Source organism: Thermobia domestica, chromosome 11 (genome assembly GCF_964235325.1).
Source record: "Thermobia domestica chromosome 11, izTheDome1.hap1.1, whole genome shotgun sequence".
NCBI lineage: Eukaryota > Metazoa > Arthropoda > Insecta > Zygentoma > Lepismatidae > Thermobia > Thermobia domestica.
In genome coordinates, this window is record NC_137464.1 from 78,456,892 (window position 1) to 78,484,040 (window position 27,149).

The window sequence follows — 27,149 nt, forward strand, 5'->3', positions numbered from 1 at the left end:
GTAGAAAAGAATATATTAGGTTTTTACTTTAATAAGAGAAAAAACATTTTGAAAAATTTATTCAGATCTTGATTCGCATTTCCATATTTCGGTAAGATCAATACCGAAATTTCGTTATTCAAAAATACCAATTTCGGTATTTTTAAAATCCTACTTGTGTGCAGCGCGTGGGTACTGTTCCACCATAGCTACTGACTCCACCAAAATTCGACATTCGGTTGGGTCGGTTCTTTCTTGTATTTTATTCCAAAGAGCACACAAAATTCCAGGAATACCAGCAAAAGTTCGAAGTATTGCTAGAACAGTATCCAATTATAAATTTTCCAGTTCCAAAGATGAGAATTCTGTTGCCTGTGCCGTTGTCATGAATGAGGCCAGCTCCGCACCGAGTGTGTTTGGTATTCACTCTTGAACCAACAGCAATTAAACTTACACACGACCATGTGCTTCAACTTCCGCTACGCCGTGTGCTATCTACACTGAGTCACAGAGTTTTAGGAAGCTTGCCGAACATCTTTAGTAAACTCGTTGTGCAAGACATTCTTGCGATATGCCATCAGTTGCATCAACAAGGCCGTGTCATCGTAGTTTGCTCAGCAGTGAGGACGCCAGATGAAGGAACAAGTGCCTCCATACTGGCTACTCCTTCCCTCTAAATAATTGTATTGCAATGTAAGCACCCCGGACAAAAATTAGTCACCCCCTTAGTACTTACGTTAATATCGTGTAGCGCCACCCCTGGCCTGGATGCGGTCGGGAAGGGAGTTCACAAGGGTCTGCAAGGCCGTCACATCCAGTTGAACCCACTCAGGGAGGATAAGATCACGCAATTCCACCAAACGTCGAAGATGCTGATGTCGACGTTTCACCCGCTGTTCCAACTGGCCCCACAGATGCCCAATTAGGTTGAGGTCCGGCGATTTTGCGGGACATTCGAGGTGTGGCAGGGTACATGAGCGTTCCTCAATCCAGTCACATATGGGTCCAGCTCTGAGAAACCTGTTATCGTCTTGAAAAATGGGGGTGTCTATAGCAAAGTCATCACGAAGAAACTGACTGAAGGGCAACACCTGCTCGTCCAGGATGTTCAAATAAACGTGCTGGTTCATGTTCGTGGACACCTCAATGAGTGGGCCCACCCCATAGTACGAAAAACATCCCCAGAACATGACAGACCCACCCCCGGCCTACACCTGACCTTCCACACACAGCGGGTGAAATGCTTCATGTGGCCGTCGGTGGACACGACGCCGGGCGTCATTCGAATGCAGGCAAAATCGTGATTCGTCAGACCATATGACACGGCGCTAGTCTGCTACTGTCCATGTTTGATGATTATTGGCCCACTGCAGACGAGCAACTTTATGTGCATGTGTGAGCAGTGGCCTTTTGCGAGGTACCCGACTCCGTATGTTCATTGCATGCACTTCCTCTCGCAATGTTCTCTCGCTGACAGGTTGGACTGGGCCTGCATTCACGGACTACAGTAATACCTGGCGGGTTTGGAAGCGATTTCGATTCACAAGCCTGGCAACCCGTCTTCGGGCCCGATCTGTGAGGATCTTTTTCCGACCACAGTTCTGGCGTCGTGTTTTACACCACTGCTTATAGACACGTTGAACAGGCTGCCGCAAAACACCAACAAATCGGACAACTTCCATCACTGTGTGGCCATGGGCACGGCCAAACACGATTGTCCCTTTTTGCCACTCCGTCACGTCCGCTCTCTTCCCAATCTTACCGCACACACACCGCTTCAATCGATTCTGTGTCATTCCACAGTAATGCCCTCTGATCGCCTCGAGGCAGTGTAGGCACGTTTGGCAATGTGATTCGACCAATACACCATCTGTACCTGTTTGCCGACGCAGCCTTGCTCTCGCGCGGGGGTGATTAATTTTTTGTCCGGGGTGCTTAGGTCAAGTGCTATGCTAATGCTATGGGCCCCAAAATTTCTTTCCCTTCCCCTCTAATAAATTAAAGCTCGCGTCGTCACTGCTGCTGGGTGCCGGAACATGGTATTCAGGAAAATAAGCGTGCTGATCGCGCTGCGTTGACAGGTTGTATTGACTGGAGCACTCTCTTCTGTGTTTCGTCCTCCATAGCTATTTTGTCCAACGAATGCGCTCTCACTGACAAGCGAATTGGAATCAGACCAATGAAAATAAATTACATTCTATTAAACCTATTTTGGGGAAACGGCAGACGTCTTCGCATACTAATCACCGAGTTGAAGCGACCCTAAAAATCTTGTGTATTGGCCACATTTACCTCAAACATCCTTTATTTAGTGTGTAACCTTACTTATCCGAATTGTGAAGAATATATTGTCGTTCTTAGTGTTAGTTCCCAACTGATCCAATTCTTAAATCGAGTAGCTACATGTTCGATGGCGAAAGATCCGATATTCAGTTTTGATCATTTAGTTAGTAAAGGGTCGAAATGGCATATTTGAATTTTATAATTTGACTCGAGAGCGATTTAAAATGTCTCGTGTAAAGTTATACCGTATTACTAATTTCAAGATACTCCAATTTCAGAAAGTTCATATCTTCGTTAATATAAGAAATTTAACCGTGAGATTTTTAAGGATGATAAAGTATGTTAAATAAGGACGGATGCTGGTCATAACTCAAAATCCTGTTTTCAAGTTACACCACTTCATCCTTTCACCGATGAATCATGCCATTAATAGCTACTCTGCTTCACTCACTCACTCACTCACTCACTCTCTCTCTCTCTCTCTCTCTCTCTCACACACACACACACAAAGTGAAAATAATAAATTACAATAAAAAAATATTCAATCTATTTACAAAAATGTATCCTTAACCACAGATAGATTACATCAAAGACAAATTTTCTAAGTCTGTTTGTGGTGCTTATTATAAATACCATATTACTCTAAAATAATCCACTTACTGCTTTAAACTGAAAGCTTTTAAAAAGGAAGATAATGTCATGATATTTTATTTCAGTACAAATAATAATAATAATAATTAATCTAACCATTCCACTTTATTTTCAACATACAATAATACAAATATTGATACATTTGGAACGATACAACAAAAAACAACAATCAAACATGAATTGGCTCTATCTTAACTGATATAAAATAAAATACTCTCACTAAAACCACATAACATGGAGTGACAGTAGAATCTCAAAAGTACAGTCATGTTCAAAAAAATCAAGGATATAATAAAAATAGTTTCACGATTTCGATGGATAACAATCAGTATCAAATAAAATAAAACTTTTCTTTCGTTTGTAACTATACAAAATTAATCACAGAATTTCAAGAATAATCACAAGACTTTGTAATCTTTATTGTGGAGACTAGTCTGTTTCTACAAAATTCAAAGCTCGAAATGCATTATATTAGAAAAGAAAATCATTTTGTATAAATTATATACGGCCATTATAATTACTACATGGCGCCAGTAATTCATATAATTACATATTTTAATACTAATATTTTGAATAACAATGCTTTATTCCATAGAGATTAATTTGTTTCTCCACTATATTTAGTCTCAATCGTTGAGGCTTCATCAGCTGTGCAACTTCGCTAACTGAGAAGAAATATCTTAAGAATAACATTTCAATGAAATGGTCAAATGTTAATACGGACGTAGGACAACTTATCTTTAGAGATTTTATTAAATATTTTTTTCTCTGTGTCTGGAGAAAAGTATGAGTCTGTTGTAGACGTACACCTAATAGGAAAAAATAACCTCCAACACATACAGTTTATAAGCACACACATATTTATAATTAAAGTATTTACTATATTAAGGAACTTTGTAGTTTCATTTCGTTCTTAATCTTCGCAGATTTCTAACTTCAATGCAATTATAGAGATCACTTGTAAACTTTACGTAGAAATGTGATTAGTCGTTGTTTGTTTATTTGGAATGTAACGTATCTTTTGAGTAACGAGACTATTATGAAATGTGAACATAAAGCGATCCCAACCCTGTGTCTTACAACAGCCTAACTTATATATCTAATAGTAAATTACTTTTGACCATTACATATAATTTTTACGAATAAAAATGGTGGATTTACATACTAGTCTAGTATTCTTGACATTACATGATAGAATAACAATATGAGAAATATCGTTTTACAGAACAGGAATTTACAATAAATTTTCTTGGTCCCAAATACCTCAATAACTTCTTTCTTTTTTTTTTAAAAAAAATTAAGAATATACAAGGAACTATCAAAATAAGATCACAAATGATAACAATATAATCACATGAGGCAAAGGCTAAAAAAGACTGGTAATTACGTCATCACGAATGAAAGGATTATAGGAACGAAAATTATGAAAATACACGGACGCTATGGAAATCACAGTTTGGGATTGACATGCTGGTCACTCTAGGACTCCTGTTTGTAAACGTATTACAATTATTATAGTAAAAATATCAACTACGGTACTTTATTAACGCATTGTTCTACTTTTGTTAAAATTGAAATCCCAATTAGTTCGTTATATACATAATAGCGGGACACTAAATTTTCTTCCTAGATTTCAATTCCAATGAAGATTGTTTATAAAGGACATTAGAAAATATAATATCAACAAGCATTTTGTTATATTAGTATAGAAATTTGGAACATTTTCGCGGGACGGTGGTGTGCACGAGCAACTACTATAGTTCTGTTGTTACAGTGGGGATCTCGTTTTCTTTCCATAACCTATTGTAAATGAAAATACTTCACAATGTCTACGAATATTTGAACAACGCAGTAGTACTTTAAGGGAAAGCAAAGGTGGATACAACTAGTATGAATTAAGAACTTCGATTGAAAATAAGTCATGAACACTGTTTATTATTTATTTATCTCTCTCTCTCTCTCTCTCTCTCTCTCTCTCTCTCTCTCTATATATATATATATATATATATATATATATATATATATATATATATATATATATATATATATATATATATAACAGGTATGTTAATGTGGCTATATCGATGGAAGTTTTATGAAAAGCATTAAAGCTGTATTATATTAATAATCAATTTCCTTATGGAGTTTTCGATTATTAACATAATACATTATAACTCTAGTATGCCATGAAGCTTCCATCGATACAGTTGCATCAATACGTCTGTCGATTATATTGAACTATGGTGCCATTTTTCCGGTGAACTTCATAGGCTCGAGATATACGAGCTAGCACAAATGATATCTCTGATTTCGTCCGGATTTTGTGTTAAAATTATAAACCGTAGAGTCTTAACATAGCATGAAAAAAATTACAGATTCATTTCTGATATTCTCAGGGCTCACAGCAGTCTGGTCTCTTGTAAATAGTTGAAAAGTGACCAAAAGAACACGAAAAAGTGACCATAAAGTGACCAAAGCACATGAAGTGGTGACCAAAAAATGTTCAAACTCTCATCATGCCCCTTTTCTCCTTTGTCGATTTCTCCATCACCTCTCTGTTGTTTTGTTTCATCTTTTCTTCTTTACTTCTTTTTGAGCTTCCTCCTTTCTTAGGTTTTCTAAGTATGCTTTGTAGGTACGATAAGCAGACTTAGCAGATGTAAGAAGCTTCTGAGTAAGTAGAACCAATTCTGGCCTATTTCCGAATTTCTTCATCCCAGACATTATATTTAACTTAGCATTGACAATTCTCAAAGCCGTGAAATATTTAAATTCCTCACCTACTCTTAAAAAGACCATACAAGAAGCATAACACAAGACGAACATGATGAACCACACACACCAACCTTGAGCGTTAACTATTACGAGAGAAAACTAAAAGCCTATTATAAAAGAAGTAAGAATAGACACAGAAGGGATCTCAACCCCACTTGAGAGCTTATGCATCCACCAACCATCCACTGTGCTTTAGAAAGAATAAAAGCTGAGAATAAAGCTGACTGTTTCACATGTGGCAGCAAGTACCGAAGCTTTCAGAAGAGTAATGAGTAACAAGTTTCTGCCTTTTTTCATTTATTTTTATATTTTTCTTAGAGCTGCCAATGCAAAACATAAATCACACGAAAAAGTCACATTACCTTAAAAAAAAACTTTTAGTGACAAATTTGAAAAAAGTAACTTTTAGTGACCAACTTGAAAAAAAAAGTAACTTTTAGTTAAAAAAGTGACTCGCTATGAGCCCTGCATTCTTAGAAGCCTTAGTACATCAGTTTGACCACCAGATAGATATCTGTGAAAAATATTGGTGACAGGAGAAAGCGTCCAGATGCTTCCGTGAGTTCCGTCTAACTAGATCAATAATTACTGTCCAAAGGCATTTCTGTACACGATTTGATACGCAAACACCAAGTGAAGCACAATATGTGATTCGTATTCCAGATTTATAACTGCATGTCTCTATAAGAAGAAATCCTGAGAACCCTTATGTTTCCGACGAAACCGCTGATTGCGTAACAGAAGTGTATGTGCGAAGTCCCTGCAAATTGACTGTAAAGGCAGGCAGAGAGTTTCGTATACCACAATGAACAGTATACAAAGTGATGCTGAAACCACCCCTGCCATCTAATCTTGTTGACTTAAGAATCGGATCAAAGCGACTATGAATAAGCGACTATCATGTAAACGTGTGCCGTGTGACTAAAAAGGGCATGTCAAGCACTTGTAATAATTGCAGCTGAGATTTGGTGAGTTTTCCTTTTCATATATGTTTCAATACTCTATGCCAATTACATTTAACACACATGAACGAAATTAGATTATTTGTGCAAGCGCTGTAGAATGAAAAGTGTGCATGGTGCATGTTAAATGGAAGCTCTTAATCCACAGTAGTTGAATTCCCTCTTGTTCTCTCCTAAGCAGGAATTTATTTTTTGTGAAATAAAATATTTACGAAATCAACATTTGAAATATTAAACTTATATCACAGTATCAGCATTAAATGCGTATACAAAAAGCGGAAGAAAGTTACGTTTTCATTAATTAATTCACCTACTATTATTGCATTTAAAGAGCTATATATACATATCGCTTTACTTACTACAAAAGTAACGTCAAAAGCAAAGAAAGGCACGCATATGATTGTCACGACTGAAAAGATTATAAAAATATAATCATGAGAGAAGCATATAATATATATGAAAAAGCTATATATATCATATGTGTGCTTTTTAAGGAATAACCTTAAAGCATACAGTACCGTAAAACTACATGATTTATCTCAATACAAATTCAGAAACAATTTAAGAACACGTGTTACTTCGTATTTTGATATTTTGCACAATGCTATGGAAAAAATATTAACAAGTTTAATGTTTACTGCGACTTAATAACATGAAACTACATATCCAGTATTCTCGAATTGTTTTTGTGCTACAATATGGTCACATAAATGGCAAGAAAGTATTCTTAGCAATAAACAGTTAGTGTCTGCATGACAAAGGACTCCACCTTTCAAGTCTTTTTCTTTTTTTGGCATATTTTGATAGCTGCTGTTGATATTATGCTATGTTAATATTAAAGACATTAAAGTACTTCAAACATTACAATCAGTTATTAATACAAATCAAAATACCTTAAAGGAAATACCACGTTTTGCGTAACTCTAGCACACAATAAATATCAAAGTTAATAGTATTCTTTGTTTGATTGTCTTAGTTCTCTTGAAAAACACGAAAATCTAAAGCATTTATATATTTCCTTTATAAAGAAACTTCCAACTTTCTCTTATATTTCACAGTACGATTGTGCAAACTTAAATAGAAAATATATATAATGTTAATCTTCTTTGAGCTCTGAGTATACTCAACTTACGAAGTGGCTTTAACATAATTCCATTCCAACCTCCAAATGTTTTTAAGTCTTAAAAATTTAAGTGAACTTTATTTTTGAATATACCATAAACAACCAACCTCGAGTTTATGTTCTACAATTTCTTATTAGAATGTAAATATACAGTACTCAATCGAAGTTGTAAGATACTAGTTAAAAACAAATGGAAGACATGAGAATGGCCAATGCCCACAGAAACGTAAATGGCACTTCCTTTTGAAGTTCAGAGAATGACAAAGCAAATATTGTTGTGAAAACCACTAACGTCGAACACTGTACTATATAAGAGATTATGCAATCTGAAGAAAAGAGACAACAGTATATTGAACACATGCCTCGGGACATCTGAAGGGAAAACTAAAATAATAACTGGACAATATGCCATTCATTATACCGCCTCTAGTTTGATGGCCGAGCCTGCCATTTTCCAACTACAACCTGCTGCTACGCCTCTTCTTCCCTGACTTTCTAAAATTATTTTTCTTTCTTGTCTGCATCTCAGAGAATGTTCTTTGATTATGAGTGAAGTATCAGGAAATATCAGGCCTATGGTTTACAAAAATATTTCATCATCACACCAAAATAGCTTCAAAAGCAAGAATAGAAGAAGACCAAATGGAATACCGTTGTTTAGAAAACTAGTTTCGATTAAAAAGATTCATTAAAGGAAAGACAGTTGTTCGTTATGTAAACCTATTTATCAATGACTACAAACTGAATAGTTTTAACTACAACTACATATAAAAAAAAACAGGCTAACAGATGCTCAGTTTCTGTGGACCACTGGATCATTCATGTTCATTATTTTATCCAAATAAGCTATATTAATTCCATATCTAGTGCGGAAAGATTTTAAAATAATCAAGTTTGTCATATTCTTACTTACCTGCGCTCGATTTATTTTCTCGGGCGTATATCAATAGTGACAATGACAAATTATTTACGAGTCTACTTTGTTATGAAAATTACCACGTAAACAATTAAAATGGGGCATTTTGTTTTAATTACATGGAGCTATGGTATAGGAACACTAACGCTTATGAAACGAAATCTAACAATAAAAGAGATTCAGGGCTTCACTTAACAAAACATCATGTATATCTGTCCAGATTATTTTTTAAAGTTTTTAGGAATATATATTTCTTCAGTGTCAACGATTAACTCCACGGTATTAGACCACATAAGCTAAAGGAGTGCTTTTTTTTTTTTTTTTTTTTTTTTTTTTTAATATATAACGATATGTGAATATTTTGGATTCAACTAAAATCTCAGCAAGAGCAAAAATCTTTAAGTTTAACGTTCCACAATTACGCCCTTTAGACTAAGGGAGACGGATGATTAGGGCAAGTGACTGGTGATGGAATAATTGCTGGAATGATAATGTGGGACGAAACGGGAGTACTCCCCCCAAAAAAACACGGACACGTCCATGATATTGTGCGCTACAAATTTACTTGGTCGGGGATCGAACAAGGGATTCCACGCACCAGAGGTAAGTGCACCACCACTAAGCCACCGTGCCCCCTATCTCAGCAAGAGCAGCGGATGGTTACACGGTCACCGAAATATTGTTGGAAATATAAACTAAGCGCAGCTAAGTAGTAATTTAGTTTTCGTTTATTGAACTATGTCCACCAAGTGAACTTTAACTTACTTGTCATGTTCTATTTCATACCAGTAGACTCAATGGTTTCGATAAGGAAAATTCTTGACTACCAGATTTCATTCCTAACTTAAGCCTTTACTATTTAGTAGTTAAATGCTTAAATGTTTATACAAAATCTGCCTACAATGAACACACTATGAAACTATATCTTTAATCTCTTCATGGTCAACTTCTAATACCACGATTTACTAAGATTAACATATTGAATATTTTGCCTTATAATATACCATAGCCATTATACATATGAAAATACACTATAGTAATAATAACAATAATAAAAGTTACAAAAAACAACTTTAACACAAAATTATGCTAACAAAACAACAGCTTAAAACAAATAACCAAATCCACTTACTACACAAACATATATGTATAAACAATATATTGCACAGTCACGTTAGATCAAGTTCTCTTACACATCTCCCTACTTTGTTGATTAATTTTTTCTTCATAAATATATAATTTTAAAGTCTCAGAAAATCACGTCCTCTTTTATAATAATTCCAAAAGCTAACAGGAAGCATTAAAATTTAGTGAGCGCAGCATTCTAGAATTCCAAAGTGTTATGACGTGGCAAGGTAGGAATATTGGTCTCACGTTAGAAACACATCGATATCACATTGTTACCTCATAACTTCTTCAAAGTATATTTCTCAATTGAATTAAAAATCTCAGGAAATTGTCCACTTACTTCTTTGAAGAACCTTCCAAGATCTAGGACACAATGTCCTTCAAGCAAATTTTAAAATTTCCTTTCGTTTTACAGTAATTAAACAAAGAAAAACTAAATACATGGAATCAAAAATACAGATTTAAAAATAATGTACTGAACATCAGATTATTCACTTCAAATAAAGGATCATACTGTATGTATACACGGAAAGGGTGTGTAGATGTGCTAAAATGGCAACTATACGAATTATAAAAATAATCATCACATTACTTTATGTATTCTCACATGTAGTGTGTCAGGACAGCATTTTAAAAAAACAGTAAACAAATCCAGAACAGCAAACAGGATCAGATGACTATCTATAAGGGATGAGTGTTATTCAGCAAACAATTTTCCATTATTTGTTGAGGATTTTGGGAGAATTTAATCAATTAAAATCATGGAGAAAAGAGTCTAGATCTCCTGTTAAGTACGAAACATCAATACTATTATTAAATCTATGCTTTTAACAGCCATACTATTACGCTGGTTTTGGTACTGTAGTTTTTTTTTTTTTTTTTTTTTTTTTTTTTTTCACTTCTCAATCAGCTACATGAAAGTAAGAGTGAATCACACATGGCAGAACTTAACAAATGAAATATATCCTTTTCTTCCCTGTTCAGTTACCACGCTACTCATAGTATTCTCATTTCATATATCAAAAATAGTACCTATAAATAAATGGAAAAAAAAATATTTATAGATTCTTGTATTTGAACCTATTAACCATCGAAGTCTGTTTCGTATACATTTTTTGATTTAATTTCTGCTTGCTTATACGTATTTTATACAAAAACAACGCACACACTATCTACAAGCATAACAAAAAGGCTAAGTAATGGAATTTGCTAGGAACTTCCATAGTTGGTTTCAAATAATAAACTCGTTAATATAAATAAACAAACAAACTTGACTGTATATGTATTTTCTAACACACTTGTGTTTTCAAAAGCACTTGGATACACACAACGAAATCACAATTCATTCTGGCAATCATGATAACCGAAAAATACAGATGTATCTATGCTACGATCATATTGCATGGAAGACAGTGCTTTAAATTAAAACCCTTCTAATCTTTAAAAATATAGTTAACTCAATAATTATGTATTTTCTGTTCAAAAGCATCCATAACTTTAATTTTCTTCGAAAAGATGATTAAGCTACTTACAAATTACACATTCAAATTAAGATTGTAATACTAGTTTACCAAATATACTACAACACATATCAAATCAAAAACGTTAAGTACAGCTGTCATGTTTCTGTTACTTCTTTTTGCCTATATGCTTCTCTAGATTTTTTCTTTTTTTTTTTTAAATTTATACAAACGAATATGTAACACTATATATTTTATACGTTTATTTCATTAGTAATTCAGTGTATATGCATTTTCTGAAATTTACTTCAAAATTCTCTTTGGTTGTTAAATTATTATTTTTCTTTTTTAACAAACTTCAATATCATCACGTAACATCACACGCATTATATGTAATACTACTGAGATAACGACTACAGAAGTTTGAACAAGTACTTCGTCAAAACTTGTTTTACTCACAACTGCCCTTATGTAACGTTCTTCATAAAAGCACATAAAAATGTACAAATGTGTTGTGTTTCATTTTATATACTCACGTTCAGAAGACTGTATACCTATTTTTAGAAAACTTCTTTACAAAAATCCTGGCTTTGCGAAACTTAACTTTAAGAAAGAAAAAAAAAAAGTTTTCTCTTATCTGACGTGTTCATAATCTTATTTTGCTATTTTTAAACATATTTTGAATAATGAATATCGATATGTAGAATTGTTTTCGGTACTAACGGAATATAATGGATCAAATAACGTAAAAGAACAAACGCATTTCAGTAAAATCAGAGCAGGCTCAAAGGCAGTTCATTTCTTTTGAGCAAAGTCGTACAAGAAAGGTATAAGGAAACACTATAAGAATATAAGTATACTTACATATATTGAAATGCTACGTCTCTCCACCTTTCATATATAAATTTTGATTCGTTTTTACATTAAGATAAAATACATTACCCTGATCATAATTTTCAGCAGTGAATGATATATGAAATTACTTCCATAAAAATGTTCGATTACAATTCAGCTTTAGACGCAGTCTTCTGATTAGCCTGTGCTTGTTTTGCAGTTTTTCCCGCACCACTTGATTGGCTGCTCTTTCCTCTTTGTTTCACTCTACCAAGGTAATTATTGTAAGGTGAGCCTAAGTAATAATGGCCATCAAATTCTACCAGTTCGCTAATGCCAGATAGTGTGTTATCGGTGTTATGCAGCGTATCTATTATTCGTCCAGAGGCATCGATTTCAACAACTATCACATGTTTAGGGGTTATCGGCGTTACAGACTCAAAATGTCCCAACTGAAATAATAATAATAATATATTTATTGTAGATCATAAAGACCACAGCCGAGGCCAAAATGGTCATATATACAATAATATACAATAAAATATTACGAGAAAAATACAAACAAAACAAGAAGAAATTAAAAATACATCAAGTCATCACGACCAAATACAAAGAAAAAGTAAATAAAAATTTTACACATAAGTTTGATACAAACTAAATTATAAAATAAAATTACAACATAACCTCAATTCAATAACTACTAAATTAAACAGGATGCATTATTAAGAATTTAAATATATTGAACGTAATAAAAATAAGCAAATTAGAAAAAGATTTATAATAATACACATGGACAAATATAAACAATGTAGGTAAAAGAAAAACAAAGAAAATTCAATAGACAATATACCAAACCATGGTGAATTTTGTATATTTATTAAATAAAACATTCCAAATATTGTTTTTTGAGTATTGTAAAATTCGGATCAAAGATCAATTTTAAGAGATTTTTTATTTATATTGTCAACATTAGTAAATAGTGGAGAACCAACCAATTGATTATTACATAATATGGAACGGTAAACCCTAGACTTATACAGGGGAACTTTGATATATAAATATTCAATTAAATTCACTCTAGCATGTATTATATCATGAATAAATTTGATTCACCTTAAATTTCGCCGAACTTCAAGAACTAGTAAATCCAGTTTAGCAAGAATCTCCCTATTAGTCATATTGTACAATTTAAATTTATATTTTAACCAAGCCAAGAAAGAAATCTGGACTGACTCCAGAGCTTGAGTGATTCTAGTAAGATTGCGGTTCCAGATTAAACTAGCAAAATCCAAATGGGATCGAACATACAATAAATATACATATCGTTTGGTAAACGATTCAACGTCGCAACGTATCATGCATGACTATTCATAACACACTACCGAAACCGGAAGTAGCTCAAATTTAATGACTATTCATAACACACTACTGAAACCGGAAGTAGCTCAAATTTAATATTACCTCCGGTATCAATACTGATTTCCGTACAGCAAAAATGGCAAATCATATCAAGACGTGGTTTTCTGCAATCGATTCAGCCTCGCAAGAATAGGTTTCATCTCCTCGGTTGAAACTCTATTCAAACGACAAGTGGTTAAAATTAGGTATTTCCTGTCTCAACGTTTATCGCTACAACAAAAGTGGTAACAGACAGCAAGACGCGGTATTTGCAAACGATTCAGCGTCTGAAGACAACATAACATGACCGCCCACATTCTACAAAAAAAAAAACAAAAGTGGTTAAAAATTATTACTATTACTTCAGGTTTCAACGTTTATCGTCATAGAATGAAAATGGTAACAGATGCTTTTTTTTTTTTTTTTAATTTAACGATTCAGCATCTTAAGACAGGATATAACTATTCACAACATTCTACAAAAACCTAAAGCTGTTCAAATTTACTATTATTTCCGGTTTCAATATTAATTTCTTTAGCAAGGTGTCTACTAAAATTTCAAAATGAAATTTCGTGACTTCTTCGTGACATTTTCTTTACCAAACCTTAAAATTTCGTAACATTTCTCAAGAGCGAATTTGGGTGCGAATTAGGCCGAATTTTCATGCATGCATTAGAAGCATGCTTTGCTTGCGATTTGGTAGCGTTTAAAGCTGACCACAGAAATTTTTGGTAGTGAATTTTGACGTTTTATAGAACAAAATTTTCCAGCCTATACTTATATTTGTACAGTTAAAAAAAAATCGTGACCCAAAAGCTAAAGTTCGTGACATTTTCTTGACTTTCATGACCATTTTCAGATTTCGGGACTTTCGTAACTGATAGGGAGACATCCTGCATAGAGTAAAAACGGTAAAAGATATCAAGAAGCAACTTTTGTAATCGATTCTGTGTTCCAAAATGTTTATTTTTGCATATCTTCCTACTCAAGGAGGGGTTAAAACCCCGAAATACCCTTGTGCACGCCACTACACAAAACTACTTGTTATTGAAATGTCTGGGATATCAGTGTAAGTAATGTAAAGAAAAAACTTTGTTTCCAAACTTCACAGAGCATTCTGATAAAGGAAATCTGTTAGTAAGTCATGATTCATGTACGAACATTTTATCAGTGACGACATTAGAGAAGGAAAGAGCGTCCCCATGGTGGCTATGTCTATCTCCCAACTGCCCCGAGACATGTTGTATCGCAATATAGCTTAAGTAATATAAAAAGCTATTATTTTCAGTATATAAAAAAGCTACCCCCAAAAGCATCTTTGCCCTCACCCCAAAAAAATGAAAGCTGGCGCCGTCACTGATTTTCACTCGTAACACATGGTATGCAAACATATTACACATTGGGTCAGTCAATAATATTAAAAATCTCAAAATACATCAACATTCAAGGGCATTCAGATCTCCCGAAAGAAAAGGGGCTCAATCATGGACACCGATCCTGGGGGACCGAGGGGGCCCGGACCCTCCTGAAGTTTACATGAGCCTATGCATTTGTACTAAAATCCTCATTAAAGTTTTAAAGAGGAAGGCTCAATTTCTATAATTTCTTTCTTCATATTGATAGCAATGTTGCCTCTTATTTCTTTGTTGGTTGGTTTGGTAGGTGATTTATCGTCCCCTTCAGCACTGAGGTTGTATGGCACGTGGACGGTCCCTACCGCTTAATCTGGGATCTGAACCATATAAGCTTCGGCCGGCAATCGAACCGCTACCTCCCACGCCGAAGGTGCGTACGCTATCATATAGCCACGAGAGAACTCACCTGTTGTTTGTGATCACATCACGGAGAAATGGTAATAGTTTGAAATTAATTTTAGAACAAAGTTAGTATCTACCTGACCTAAGTTTATATAATGTTATTTTGATTAAAGAGTGTTTTCTAAGATGATAGACGAAATTCAAAATTTATATCTATGTTTCACGAACCTGTCAAGTTACGAAGATAAAACTCGGTATACTGACCCTTCATTAAAAATAAGGGGCTTTAATTTTTAATGTGTCTTAACGTTTTAGAAAATTTTAGTTTTAAGGGGGAAGAAATTTTCTAAAATAGTTATTTGAAATCGACATGGGTTTGCCTGTGACTTAATCACAGGAAAATGGCTGAACTGTTTGGAATTAATTTTGGAGTACCTACCTCTAAGCTGAGTTTTTAATGTCAATTTGATTAAAGGGCGCACCTACGGGAATAGAGAGGGTTCAAGATGTGCCCCTAAAATAGAGTAGTTTATTGGTTCTTATCACTGAACTTTTCTTATACCTAATACTTTCTATTTTTCCTGCGTTTCTTTACTACTTGCAGTTCTAAGCGCGCTACTGGTACAGGGTGAGGATCAAGCATGTTGACTAGACATTACACGTAAAACTTTTTAAATTCAGCGTTAAGATTTCTGCGATTTATTGCAGACAGAATGCTTAGACTGCTTACGACGTTACGTGCTCTCTTGTAAGGATTCTGCCAGTCCATGTGAACCAAAGCTTACCATGCGTGACTGCTTTCATTATCTTCTAGTAATTCGTACACTGGATTTTAGTAATTGGTACACTAGATAAAATAGCACTTCTCATACTTGCAGCGAATAAAATGACACACCAAATTCTGAATCTGCGACCAAGATTTGATGTCATCTTCACCTCATTGGACAAGTGCGACTTTATCCAGTGTGAAATTGAGGGAGGATTCTTGGATCCTTCTATAGATTCTTCTTGGATGTAATTTTATATATATATATATATATATATATATATATATATATATATATATATATATATATATATATATATATATATATATATATATATGTGTGTGTGTGTGTGTGTGTGTGTGATACACCTGTAGTTATGTTTTTGCCAGTGTTACACTTGAAAGAACACACGTACTTATAAGCCGTATCTCGAAACACATATACACAAATTACTATTTATTATTATTACTTATAGTTCACGTTCAATTTTGAGATACTAAGAATAATCATCAGGGAATAGATAGGAAGATCGGACTGATCGCTGTCATACTCAAAAACAAGCTTTCACCGAATTTCACAGTTTTCAATAGTTTTTAAAAGAAATGTACCAAGATCTTGGAAGTTTTCTACAAACTCGACTCTTCATGAAAAAGTCTATAGTCACTCCTATTAATCTGAAGCGGTGAGACAGGTGCAAAAACAACACAAAACAAGACAAAAACTTGAATGTATCAAAGGAAATGACTCGTGCCATTTTGCAATGCTTATCGACAGTCGAGACTTGGCCAATGTTCAATTCTGTATCATTTAACACGAGAATTCACATGATGTGCTTATTTACCCCCATTAGCACTTGAAACTTTTAAGTTGGACCCCGTCTGGGATCCTGTAGTTGAAACTGGGATATTTCTTTTTTCCTTTGATACATTCTAGGATTTTTTTCTTTCTTTTGTTTTGTTTTTACACCTGTCTCACCGTTTCAGATTAACAGGAGTGGCAATAGACTTTTTCATCAAGAGTCGACACTTGTTTCCTCTTCTTTCACTTAACATAAGCTTTCATACGATACTCAATTTGAACCCCTTCCTATTTCAACATTTTGAGTTTGACCCCGTCTGGGACCCTGGAACATTTTTTTTTTAAACTTTGAATCATTATACTTTTGAAATAATGACATATCCGTGGTTTTGTTTCTACACCTATTCCACCGTTTCAAATACATACGAGTGGCCACAGACTTTGCAATGAAGATTGTGTTGATATTTTGACTCACCACAATTTTGCACAGGCTTATCGTAGAGTCGCGACTTGATTTTTCTTCTTTTATTTAACACCAACTTTCATACGATGTGCAAGTTGATCCCCCTTTCCATTTAAAAATTTTGAGTTGGACCTCGTCTGGGACAATTTATTTTACTTTGATACGTTATACTTTTGAAATAATGAGAGACATGTTTTCCTGTTTTCATATCTGTCTCTCAGTTTCAGATTTTTCGGGGTTGCAACTGACTTTAAAACGCTTAAAGATGTTAATAAAAATGAGTAACGTGCTGCCCTCAAGCGAAATGCTTCAGACCTCCCCAATTTTGGTAACCGGTTTTGATCTTACCTTGACCCAAGCTTTTAGGAAATACAGGGTTATTCAAAAAGAAAGAACAGATTTCAAACATTTATTTCTTCCGAACTACAAAAGATAGAAACATGATTCGAACGTTACTTGATTAAGAAAAGTTTACAATTTAAACAGCCAGGATAGAAATTCCAATCACGGCCGCATTGGCGCTGTTGTTTGTTGTTGTTTCTCTGTAGTGAAATGGCGGCGTCACCACAGGAGAAGTCTTTTTGTGTGCTACAATTGGCAAAACTTGAGTCCATTGTTGCAGTTCAGCGAGCATTTCGCCGTCAATTTAATAAACAACCGCCGCATCATAAGCAAATTTACAAGTGGCAACGAAAAATCGTAGAAGATGGTTGCATCTGCAAAGGGAAAAGCACGGACGTCCACGCACATCGAACGAGAATGTCGAGCGTATTCGTACACAACGAAAGGAGCCCAAAGAAATCCACATCACGAGCAAGCAAAAAACTTAACATTCCTCAACCAACGGTATGGCGAGTTATAAAACATCATCTGCACATGAAGCCATACAAACTGTGAATTCGATAACTAGAGACCAGCTGATTTGTGTGGCAAGAAATGAGCCACCGTTTTGACATTTGTCGTGTAACACACGGTTCTCATATTGAATGCACACCATAATTACAAACAATAAATTGTAAACTTTTCTTAATCAAGTAACATTCGAATCATGTTTCTATCTTTTGTTTGGAAGAAATAAATGTTTGAAATTTGTTCTTTCTTTTTGAATAACCCTGTATACACATCACCTCCACTTTATAGGTTCAGGTTCAAGTATATCCCGTGTTAGACTGAATAATAATAATAATAATAATAATAATAATAATAATAATAATAATAATAATAATAATAATAATAATAATAATAATAATACTGAACTTCATATTAAACACAATAGTTGAGAATTTTAGAGTTTGGCAATTACATAAAGAAGTATCTTTCACTTTTCTACCAGGAATGACATTTATTAACTCTATTTATTCAATAAAATATTCTTGAAAGCCTTCAATTATTAAACGAAACAATATGTATTTTATTCTATTAATATGAATATAAAATATAAAATAATATACGAATGTAACGTAATTTTTCTTAATACTACTACAGTCTAGGAATAATTGTTCATGGACAGAAAATACAAATTTTGGATTTGTGGGTGATATTGCGCTCTTGGCAAAGAGTGAGAAAAACTTACAATCAGGTCTAAACGGAATGTAACAGATGCTTAGTAACAAATTCAATATGAAGATCAACAAGAGAAAAAAATAATGACACGCGAAAGAAAACAAATACAAAAATTAAGATCAAAATAGACCACCTGACGGAAAAGCTAAGGAATTTTGTTACGAAGTAAAATAACAAATGATAATAGGTGTAAACAAGATGTGGAATTCAGAATAATTTAAGCGAAGATGGCATTCGAAGATGAAAAAAGCTTCTAATCGGAAAATCGGCATAGAGCTTAAGAAATGGCTGATGAAAGTATATGCATGTGGAGCGTCGCGTTGTATGGATATGAGTCATGGACTCTATGAAAAAAGCGAAAAAATAAAACGGAAGCCTTCAAAATGTATTGCTATAGAATGGTGCTGAAAATTAGGTGTGTCGTTAAGGTATCAAAGGCGAAGAAATAGGAGTATATACTGAAGAAGAGATAGGAAGATTGGACATATTGTGAGACATGGAGAAATGAAGGAAATAGCAAAGAAAAAATACCTAGAGAAAGGCCGTGATTAAATATATGGACCAAATAATAGAGAATTGCAGAAGGTAAAATATATGGAAACGAAAAATCTGAGTCAGAATAGGGAAAGCAGAAAGCTGCGTCAACCAATCGAAAGATTACTGATCCCAGAAAAGTAAAAAATAAAGTATATTGGTATTAACATATAATACCGAAGAGGGCAAGAGCATTGTAGTCCGTAGAACAGAAACGTTGGTGAAAGATCTGGATCGTGTTTCGAATCCCATTCACGTATGGGAGTTATGGATTGTTTTTCAACATTTATATATTATCATAATTCTTAGCCTAAAGGGACGAACCGTGGAATATAACATTTGAGCTCAAATACCAGCATATGTCTCCAATGCACGGATATATCGCTTGAACGTTTCGAAATGAACTAATTGTCAATACATTTTACCACAACCTACAGAATATATGGTATATTGCTGGAAATATTTCCAGCTAATTTAGACACGAAAACAAGCAGCCATATATATATTGACTCACAAAACACCTAAAGACACTAAGGATAAAAACACAAATGCGATACAAGGAATGTGAAGAGGTTGGAAATACGGTTAAGGGCAGTTGCGACTGTTGCAACTAATAAAACAAAGGCTAAAGGACAAAACTACATATATAAATAATGTTATTAGCTTCTAGAATAAACCAGCTATGTAAGAAAACTTTATTACTTACCCAGTGATCTGCCCGTTTGGTGATATAGTTGGGGTACACTGATTGGATTGTCTGGAATGGGAATTTAAGAATGTACAGCAATCTAGCAAGGAACTTCCTTATTAAGGGATATGGTGTTATTACGTCAACTATAGATGGTTTATCAACGTAACGAGGCGAAACTAAGGCCACATAATAGCCACCACGGCCATTTGAACTCAAATTATCAGGAAGTCCTGGAAGACCATCGACAAATACATCCCAGGTACCCTTTTTACTGCCTTTAAGGTAATACCTGCAATAATTAATTTACAATATAAACAGCTGCCACAAAAGTTTACCACACATTTTATAAATTAACAAAAAGATTCCTTTATCAATGAACGAGATAAATTACGCAATAAATATGTAAGTAATATATACGACAAATTGTCTGTCAAAAACCCGAAAAATTGCAGTAATATGCTTGACTTCCGGAAGTGATATGTGAAGTTTGGTAATACGCACTCTTAAGTATATACGTGGACCTTATAGCCAAACATTTTCAACTGCTTTGAAGCTCTTCATGCAAACCTATATAAACCATGCTTGCTATGAGTGCAACTAAAGAGCACGATGGTTAAGAGCCAAAGGGGCGTAACTGTCGAATTTCCATATTCTGAGTTAATGCTAATGAGGACATCTATCATGGATTGAAGTTTGTTGTAACAGAACGAAACTTGAATTGTAACATAAATATAGTTTTCAGAGGGCAACACATTAGAAAATATTGTGAAAATACAAAGCACCACATTTTTGAACTCGATTTTCTCAAAAGTACTAAAACAGTACTTACATCCCTTTGGCGCTCAACCCATCAATATATATATATATAAAAGCGCGGATCCAAGGGGGGCTATAGCCCCCCCGTTGACGCTCATGTATATTGTAAGGATCCCCACATCACGACAAAAGCACACGTCAACACAACACATGTTATTGATTGTAAACAGCGTAGCAGACGAGAAGCCGACACGAAAGACACCGAGGAAAGCCGAAAGAAGACGGACCTCACGGAAGGACCCGAAGAGGACAGATAAAAGCCCGACCACCGAGGGACCCGGCATTAGTCAACCAACTGATCGTAATCTATCCTAAACTCTGGAGGCTGCTATGAAGCGAAGGGGTCATCCTAACAACTAATCCCTGGAGGCTGCTACTAAGCTAAGGAGATCACCTTAAATACCATACCTCGTGAGAGTAGTTAGAGATGGTTACTTCTGGCGCATTTCCCCCCCCCCTCCTAATATTTTTGATCAGCGCAGAAGGAACCAACTAATTATACAAAGTTACACAGCACAAAGTATTCCCATAACTACAGTGTTAAAGTGAGATCGAATATGCTTTTATGACATTTAAAATCATAAAAACTTACATCTAAAACTTATAACTTATAGGGCTGTCTTTGATTGAAAAAATAGTTTTTGTTTGATCGAAATCGGTTCAGAAATAGCTGAATTATAAGAAGATAAAGGTTAGTATGTCGCATAGGCTTTTATGACATTTTAAATAAATTTTCAAAGTAAAAAGCAGCAAAACCTGTGCACAGGTGGACCTGAGAGGACTTACGCCTTTCTCTTATTTGTTTGTTTGGTTTGCTTTTGGCTGCCTCTCAGGCTCCTTTTTCTGTTTGTTTCTCTTTCTGCTGCTGCTTCTCTTGTGCCTCCGTTTTCTTTCTGTTGCTGCTTCTCTTGTGCCTCCGTTTTCTTTTCCCGACTAGCGCTAGTCTCCATTCACGTCAACTCAATCTGATTTGCTGCTTATAGATGAGAGAGTGAAAATCCTTCTTCTGGCTTGGAGGCGACTCGAACCTGCGACGTCCACGCCGATAACTACTTACAGCTGGCCAGACTGCAAGCGAGCCAGCTCGGCTAACACTACGCTCAAGAAATCAAGTGAAAATCGGGCCTTATATATGAACAAATACTTCTACAAGCAACGCCATCTATTAGCAAATTGATAAACTAAGTGATATACAGCACTATCTACTGAGTAACTGAGTAACTTCTTAGAATGTCCACCTAGCTAGCAAATATAAATAAAACATCAATGTTCAAAAAAAGAAAAAAATGTCAGTGTTGCCAACTCACTTGCCCAATATTATAGTGTTTATCCAAAATATTTTTAATAGGGTAGTCTTACGTCCCCATAGTTATAATGTGCTAACTCATCAAATTAAAAAGTTGGCAAATTTCTGAAAAAAAATATGAGTTGGTATACACTGCAAAAATAAAAATTCAGATATTTGAAAAATAGAAAATACTAGCATAATCTTCACAAAATTCTAAGACTTTTTTAAAGAATAACATTTTTCCGAAAACTCAAAAATAAAGCGTCAAAAAATTCCCGAAAATTTTGATTTTTTTTTTTAAAAATTCGCTGTAACTTCACCGAATATTAACCGATTTTCAAAATTCAAACGACATTCGACAGAGAAATAAATTTGCCATCTTCTGAATGTATTGTGGGTTGCATACCTCTAAGGATACTATTTCGAATTTGTTATATCTTCGTTGTTTATTAACCGATTTTCAAAATTCAAACGGTAATCAATAGACAAATAAATTTTCTATCTATCGAATGTCTTATAAGTTGCATAACTCTAAGGATATAATTACAAAAAACTCAAATAAATCTCTTATTTATGTATGGATATTTAAAATTCGAATGACACTCAAAAGTACTGCTTCTCCTTATGCATTGTGTATATTCAAAGGTCTTAGTTTTATGGCTTTATCACCATAAAACACTTAGAACATACTTAAAATTACAAGTTCGGATACTGATAATGGAATCTTCTGTTAACCTCGTTCTCAATAGGAAACAATGACTTCTTAAACTCTGTCCACTGATCGTAATTCAAGCTGAATAGACAGCCGTTAATATCAAAAACTACTTGAACTTCGGTTTGCACATTTTTTACAATTACATTAAAGTTATTAGTAAGAATGAACTTTTTTTGAGGATCCATTTTTAAACACTCCATTTTTTGGTTCTGACTACATATTTTTGTTCATTTTCGTTTATTTTTTGGATTTACATACAGAACTCAACAGTTGGATAGTTACCTTTTAGACCAGTGTATTTGATTTTTATTCCATCTTTAGCGATCTCATCAATCATTTTATCTGTTAAGTGTTTTGTAAATCTAGGTGGAAGAAAAACCTTGAACTTCTCACACTCAGCTAATATGCTCTTCCCAAACTTAGTTTTAATCTTTTCCATTTTCACAATCTTATATTCTGTATTTAATTCTAATTCTCTTAACCCAATAACCTCTTTTTGTTCAAGACTTCCAAGCTTGTTTAAAAAATCAACGTGTTTTGCCATCGTATTTATTATATAGAAAATCAACGGTCACTCTTCAATTTTTATCTTCACCAAAAAATATTTAATCATTTTTTTATCAATTTCGTTTGATGGAAAAACTTCCATAAAACAATCGTTAATGAAAACAGTTTGAGGGTATCTTTTCGATACCCTTATGCCCGTTGATATTTTGCTAACTAACTAAAACTCTTCTACTACTTTTTCATTCTTGGGATCATATGTAAAGTTCTTTCGCCCAATTAAAATCACATAACATATAGTATCACCAGCCACAGCTTCTGCAAAGTCTACAACAATCTTTATGTTTGTTCTCTCATTTACCGATACATTCTTCCTCTTACTACAATTAATCACATACATTGGCCTGTTATCTATAAACTCTTTAGGGTCATAGTACATTTCGGTGTTGCCACATGTTATTCTCTTAAATGCAGTATAATCTTCGTACATCTTAAAGTAATCCTTGTTAGCAATATCTAAGTTTCTTGATTCTTTTGGAAATACCTCATTCCTCCCATTCTTAAGATAGATATTCTTTACCTTACAATGATCAAACTTACTTGCATCTGCTGTTTGTTTACCACTTCTATCAGTTTGGAACATTACAACTACGAAATCAGGCATATCAAATTGTCTAGAATTAAATTGAGTAGTAACATCAAACTCCAAGAAAGAACCTGTAACAGTCTTTTGAACACATTGATAAGTATGGAATGAAAACATGATTTTTGGTTCTTTAAGAATATTCAACTTTAACTTGTTTTCATAATTAGATTCGTATTCAACAATAGGCATTCTTATCTCTATACTTTTTATTGTTATTTTTCCATCATGAGGAGCTGCTCCGGATCCAGTCCATTTGTACAAGACATCGTTATTGTTGTTAGCTTTTGTAAATGTTATTCTCAATCCACCTTTCCACATAACCTCTTTATAATCACTTAAAAAGCCTGGAATTAATCTTAATGGATACAAAACACTAAAGTCCTTTCTTAGACCAAGTTTATCATCTGTTTCAAATCCTGCTTGTTTTAGATATTCAACTTCTGGCTTGAAAATCTTTAATGTTCCGACAGCTGTAGATGTTATTCCAGGTAGCTCAATCTTATCTACAACAACTCCATGCTTTCTAACTTCAATTTGAGAAAAGAAGAATGGGAAGAAGTTATCTACAAGTTTTATAGTATCATTTGCGCCAAATGTTCCTCCAACTGATGCACCAACAACTTCAAAAATCATATGACAATCTGCTTTGTGTGGATGTACGAACCCATCACCCACGTCGAAATCGAACTCAATATCTTTGTTAGCTTCATTCAAATTATTAAATGTTCTTGTGTTAGCTTTAAAACTCTGTAACTCGTAACTTTCAACACTATCCATTTATTATAAAGAAAATCTTGAAACAACGCTTTGATGGGATATACCCATAAAAGACTCATACATAATAACAATCAAAAACTTATAATCCCTATCCCAACTTAACCTTAGCATTCATAGCAGTACCAACCCCAAAAGCAGCTAATCGTTCACCAATTGGTGCATCACTACTAAATGCTCTTTTCCATGCTTTAGTTTCTAGTTCCTTATCTGCAATATGTCTCGACTCTGTATCTTTATTGTCTCTGTAGTATATATCGTGTTCTTTACAAGCCTCATCTAATGGATTAATACCTTCATCACCTCTCTCTAACCTTTCTTGAAGCTTAGTCCCAGGCCCGCAAAATCTAAAACCTGGAATATGTAATTCAAATGGGAGTTTATTAATCAAATCATTTACTAACCCTTTCCCAAGCTTCTCATCATTCCAGAATCGTGGTGGTAATGTATTTAAGATCTTAATCAAATAACCTATGCCTTTTGGATCATTAGGAATAAATTGTGAAAGCTTATTATTAATCATACTCACTATACCTACTTTCTCATTGTAAAAGTTATGATTACCAGCCCTTTCTTCTCCATCTATAACAATTAGCCTATCTATAAGCTTTCTCACGTCATCCATCCATACATATTCTTTAGGTATCTCGGTATATTGTTTAATTCCTTCACCAGTCCTTTTAGGTGTCGTGTTCTTTTTAGGAGTTGGAGGTAAAGTTGGTTTAATATAATTATCCCAAATAGGCTTGATAATATTAATGTACTTTGAACCTCTACTAGATGCTACCTTTTTATCTCGATTATATTTTTGGAAGGCAGCATCTGAGTCTATTATTATTTCCTTGTACTGTTCAAAATCATCATCATCATAATCTTCAATGGTTTTATTAGTATTCGTCGTTAACAATTCCCATAGACCTTCTGTTCCTTTATAAGTTTTACCATTAATTATCAAATCATCGCCATTCACTTTAACTTCCAAATTTCCTATCTTGTTTATTATTTTTCCATCTTCTTCTACAGTTCTTATTCCAAACACAGTATCATTTCTTTTACTATAATATTTCGTTGCAATCTTACCAAATGACTGTGCTGTTGTTAAAGGTTCTACTCCTTCCACTTTGTCTTTAATTTGTTTTCTCATTTGTTTTATTTCTCCCGTTATAGGCGTATCACTACTACTTGGAGAACTATCATAAGTTATCTTTTTAGGTGTTTCTAGTAGACTAGGATCTATTGAAACCGTCTTATGTGCAACTGGAACAAGTTCAGTTATTAGATTTTTATTTTGTTCTGCTACTTCTTTGATCTCACTTCCCAAGTTTTGAATAGCATCAATTACAGGTTGCTCTTGTGTTTTAAATTTATCGTATATACCTGCTCTTTCTTGCTTCCAAGATTTGAAGCCCTTTATCAAGAACTCCTTCAACTTGATATTCTTATCAATTTCTTTCTCATCCATTTATTGTATAGCAAACGAACAAACGCCAATGACTGTCAGAGAACGTCAATAAACGTGAAAAAACGTCAATAAACGTCAAAGAACGTCCAACGTTAAAACGTCAAACATCAAAACGTCAAACGTTTAAGAAGTGTTTTATCTTGTTCCTATACTTACCATTGTTTACCTTCCTTGTCATATCAATTACTATGAAACCATAATCTTCTTGCCAACATTTTGAACACATCTCTTTAAATTTATCATAAGACATATCTCCCCAACAAACTCATTATACACATGCTTAAGATTAGTATCATCTTGTCTGAATATGCATAGGAAGTTGACGTTATCTCTTATAAGCTGTTTAGGTACTTTTGAATATGTTTGTGCAAGATAGAAACAGTCTAAATGTCTATGCCTACCTCTTGTAAAGTAATTTCTAACAGTATCTTGATTCTCCAAAATATAATCATCAAACACAACAACAGAGTATTTTTCACATTCATCAATAGGTACAATAGAATCATTACCGCTTAAGAACGTTGCTATTTGCTTCTTAAACTTTAGTTCTGCCTTTTCAAATCGATCTTTTAACTGCTCATACTTTGGCTAATTCATGCTTTTAGAATATATGTAGAAGTAATTATTGTTTAACCAACCTGGCTGTAATAAGAAGTTAAATAGCAAAAACGTTTTACCAGACCCCGACGAACCTACGATAAGACAACGAATATCATCAGGTATAAGTTCTCCATTTCTTTTCTTAGCTGTTGTTTCTTTTATCATCTCTTTTACATCCCAATTAATAGTTTTCTTACTCATTTATTATAGAGAAAATCAGGGGGTGAGCGTTTTGCTCACCTTTAAAAATCCGATGATTAAT

The 27,149-nt window shown here is 34.1% G+C and overlaps 1 protein-coding gene across 1 annotated transcript in view; it reads right to left on the reverse strand.

Moving 5' to 3' along the window:
- Window positions 1–2,999: 2,999 nt before the first annotated feature.
- LOC145664203 (adipocyte plasma membrane-associated protein Hemomucin-like) overlaps window positions 3,000–27,149 on the reverse strand; it is a 75,597-nt gene continuing 51,447 nt past the window's right edge. The window contains exons 7-8 of the mRNA XM_081730647.1: window positions 20,098–20,371; window positions 3,000–12,563 (exon numbers count right to left, since the gene is read on the reverse strand). Coding sequence (XP_081586773.1) covers window positions 12,279–12,563; window positions 20,098–20,371 — 559 coding nt within the window. The 3' untranslated portion in view covers window positions 3,000–12,278. The remainder of the gene's footprint in view (window positions 12,564–20,097; window positions 20,372–27,149) is intronic.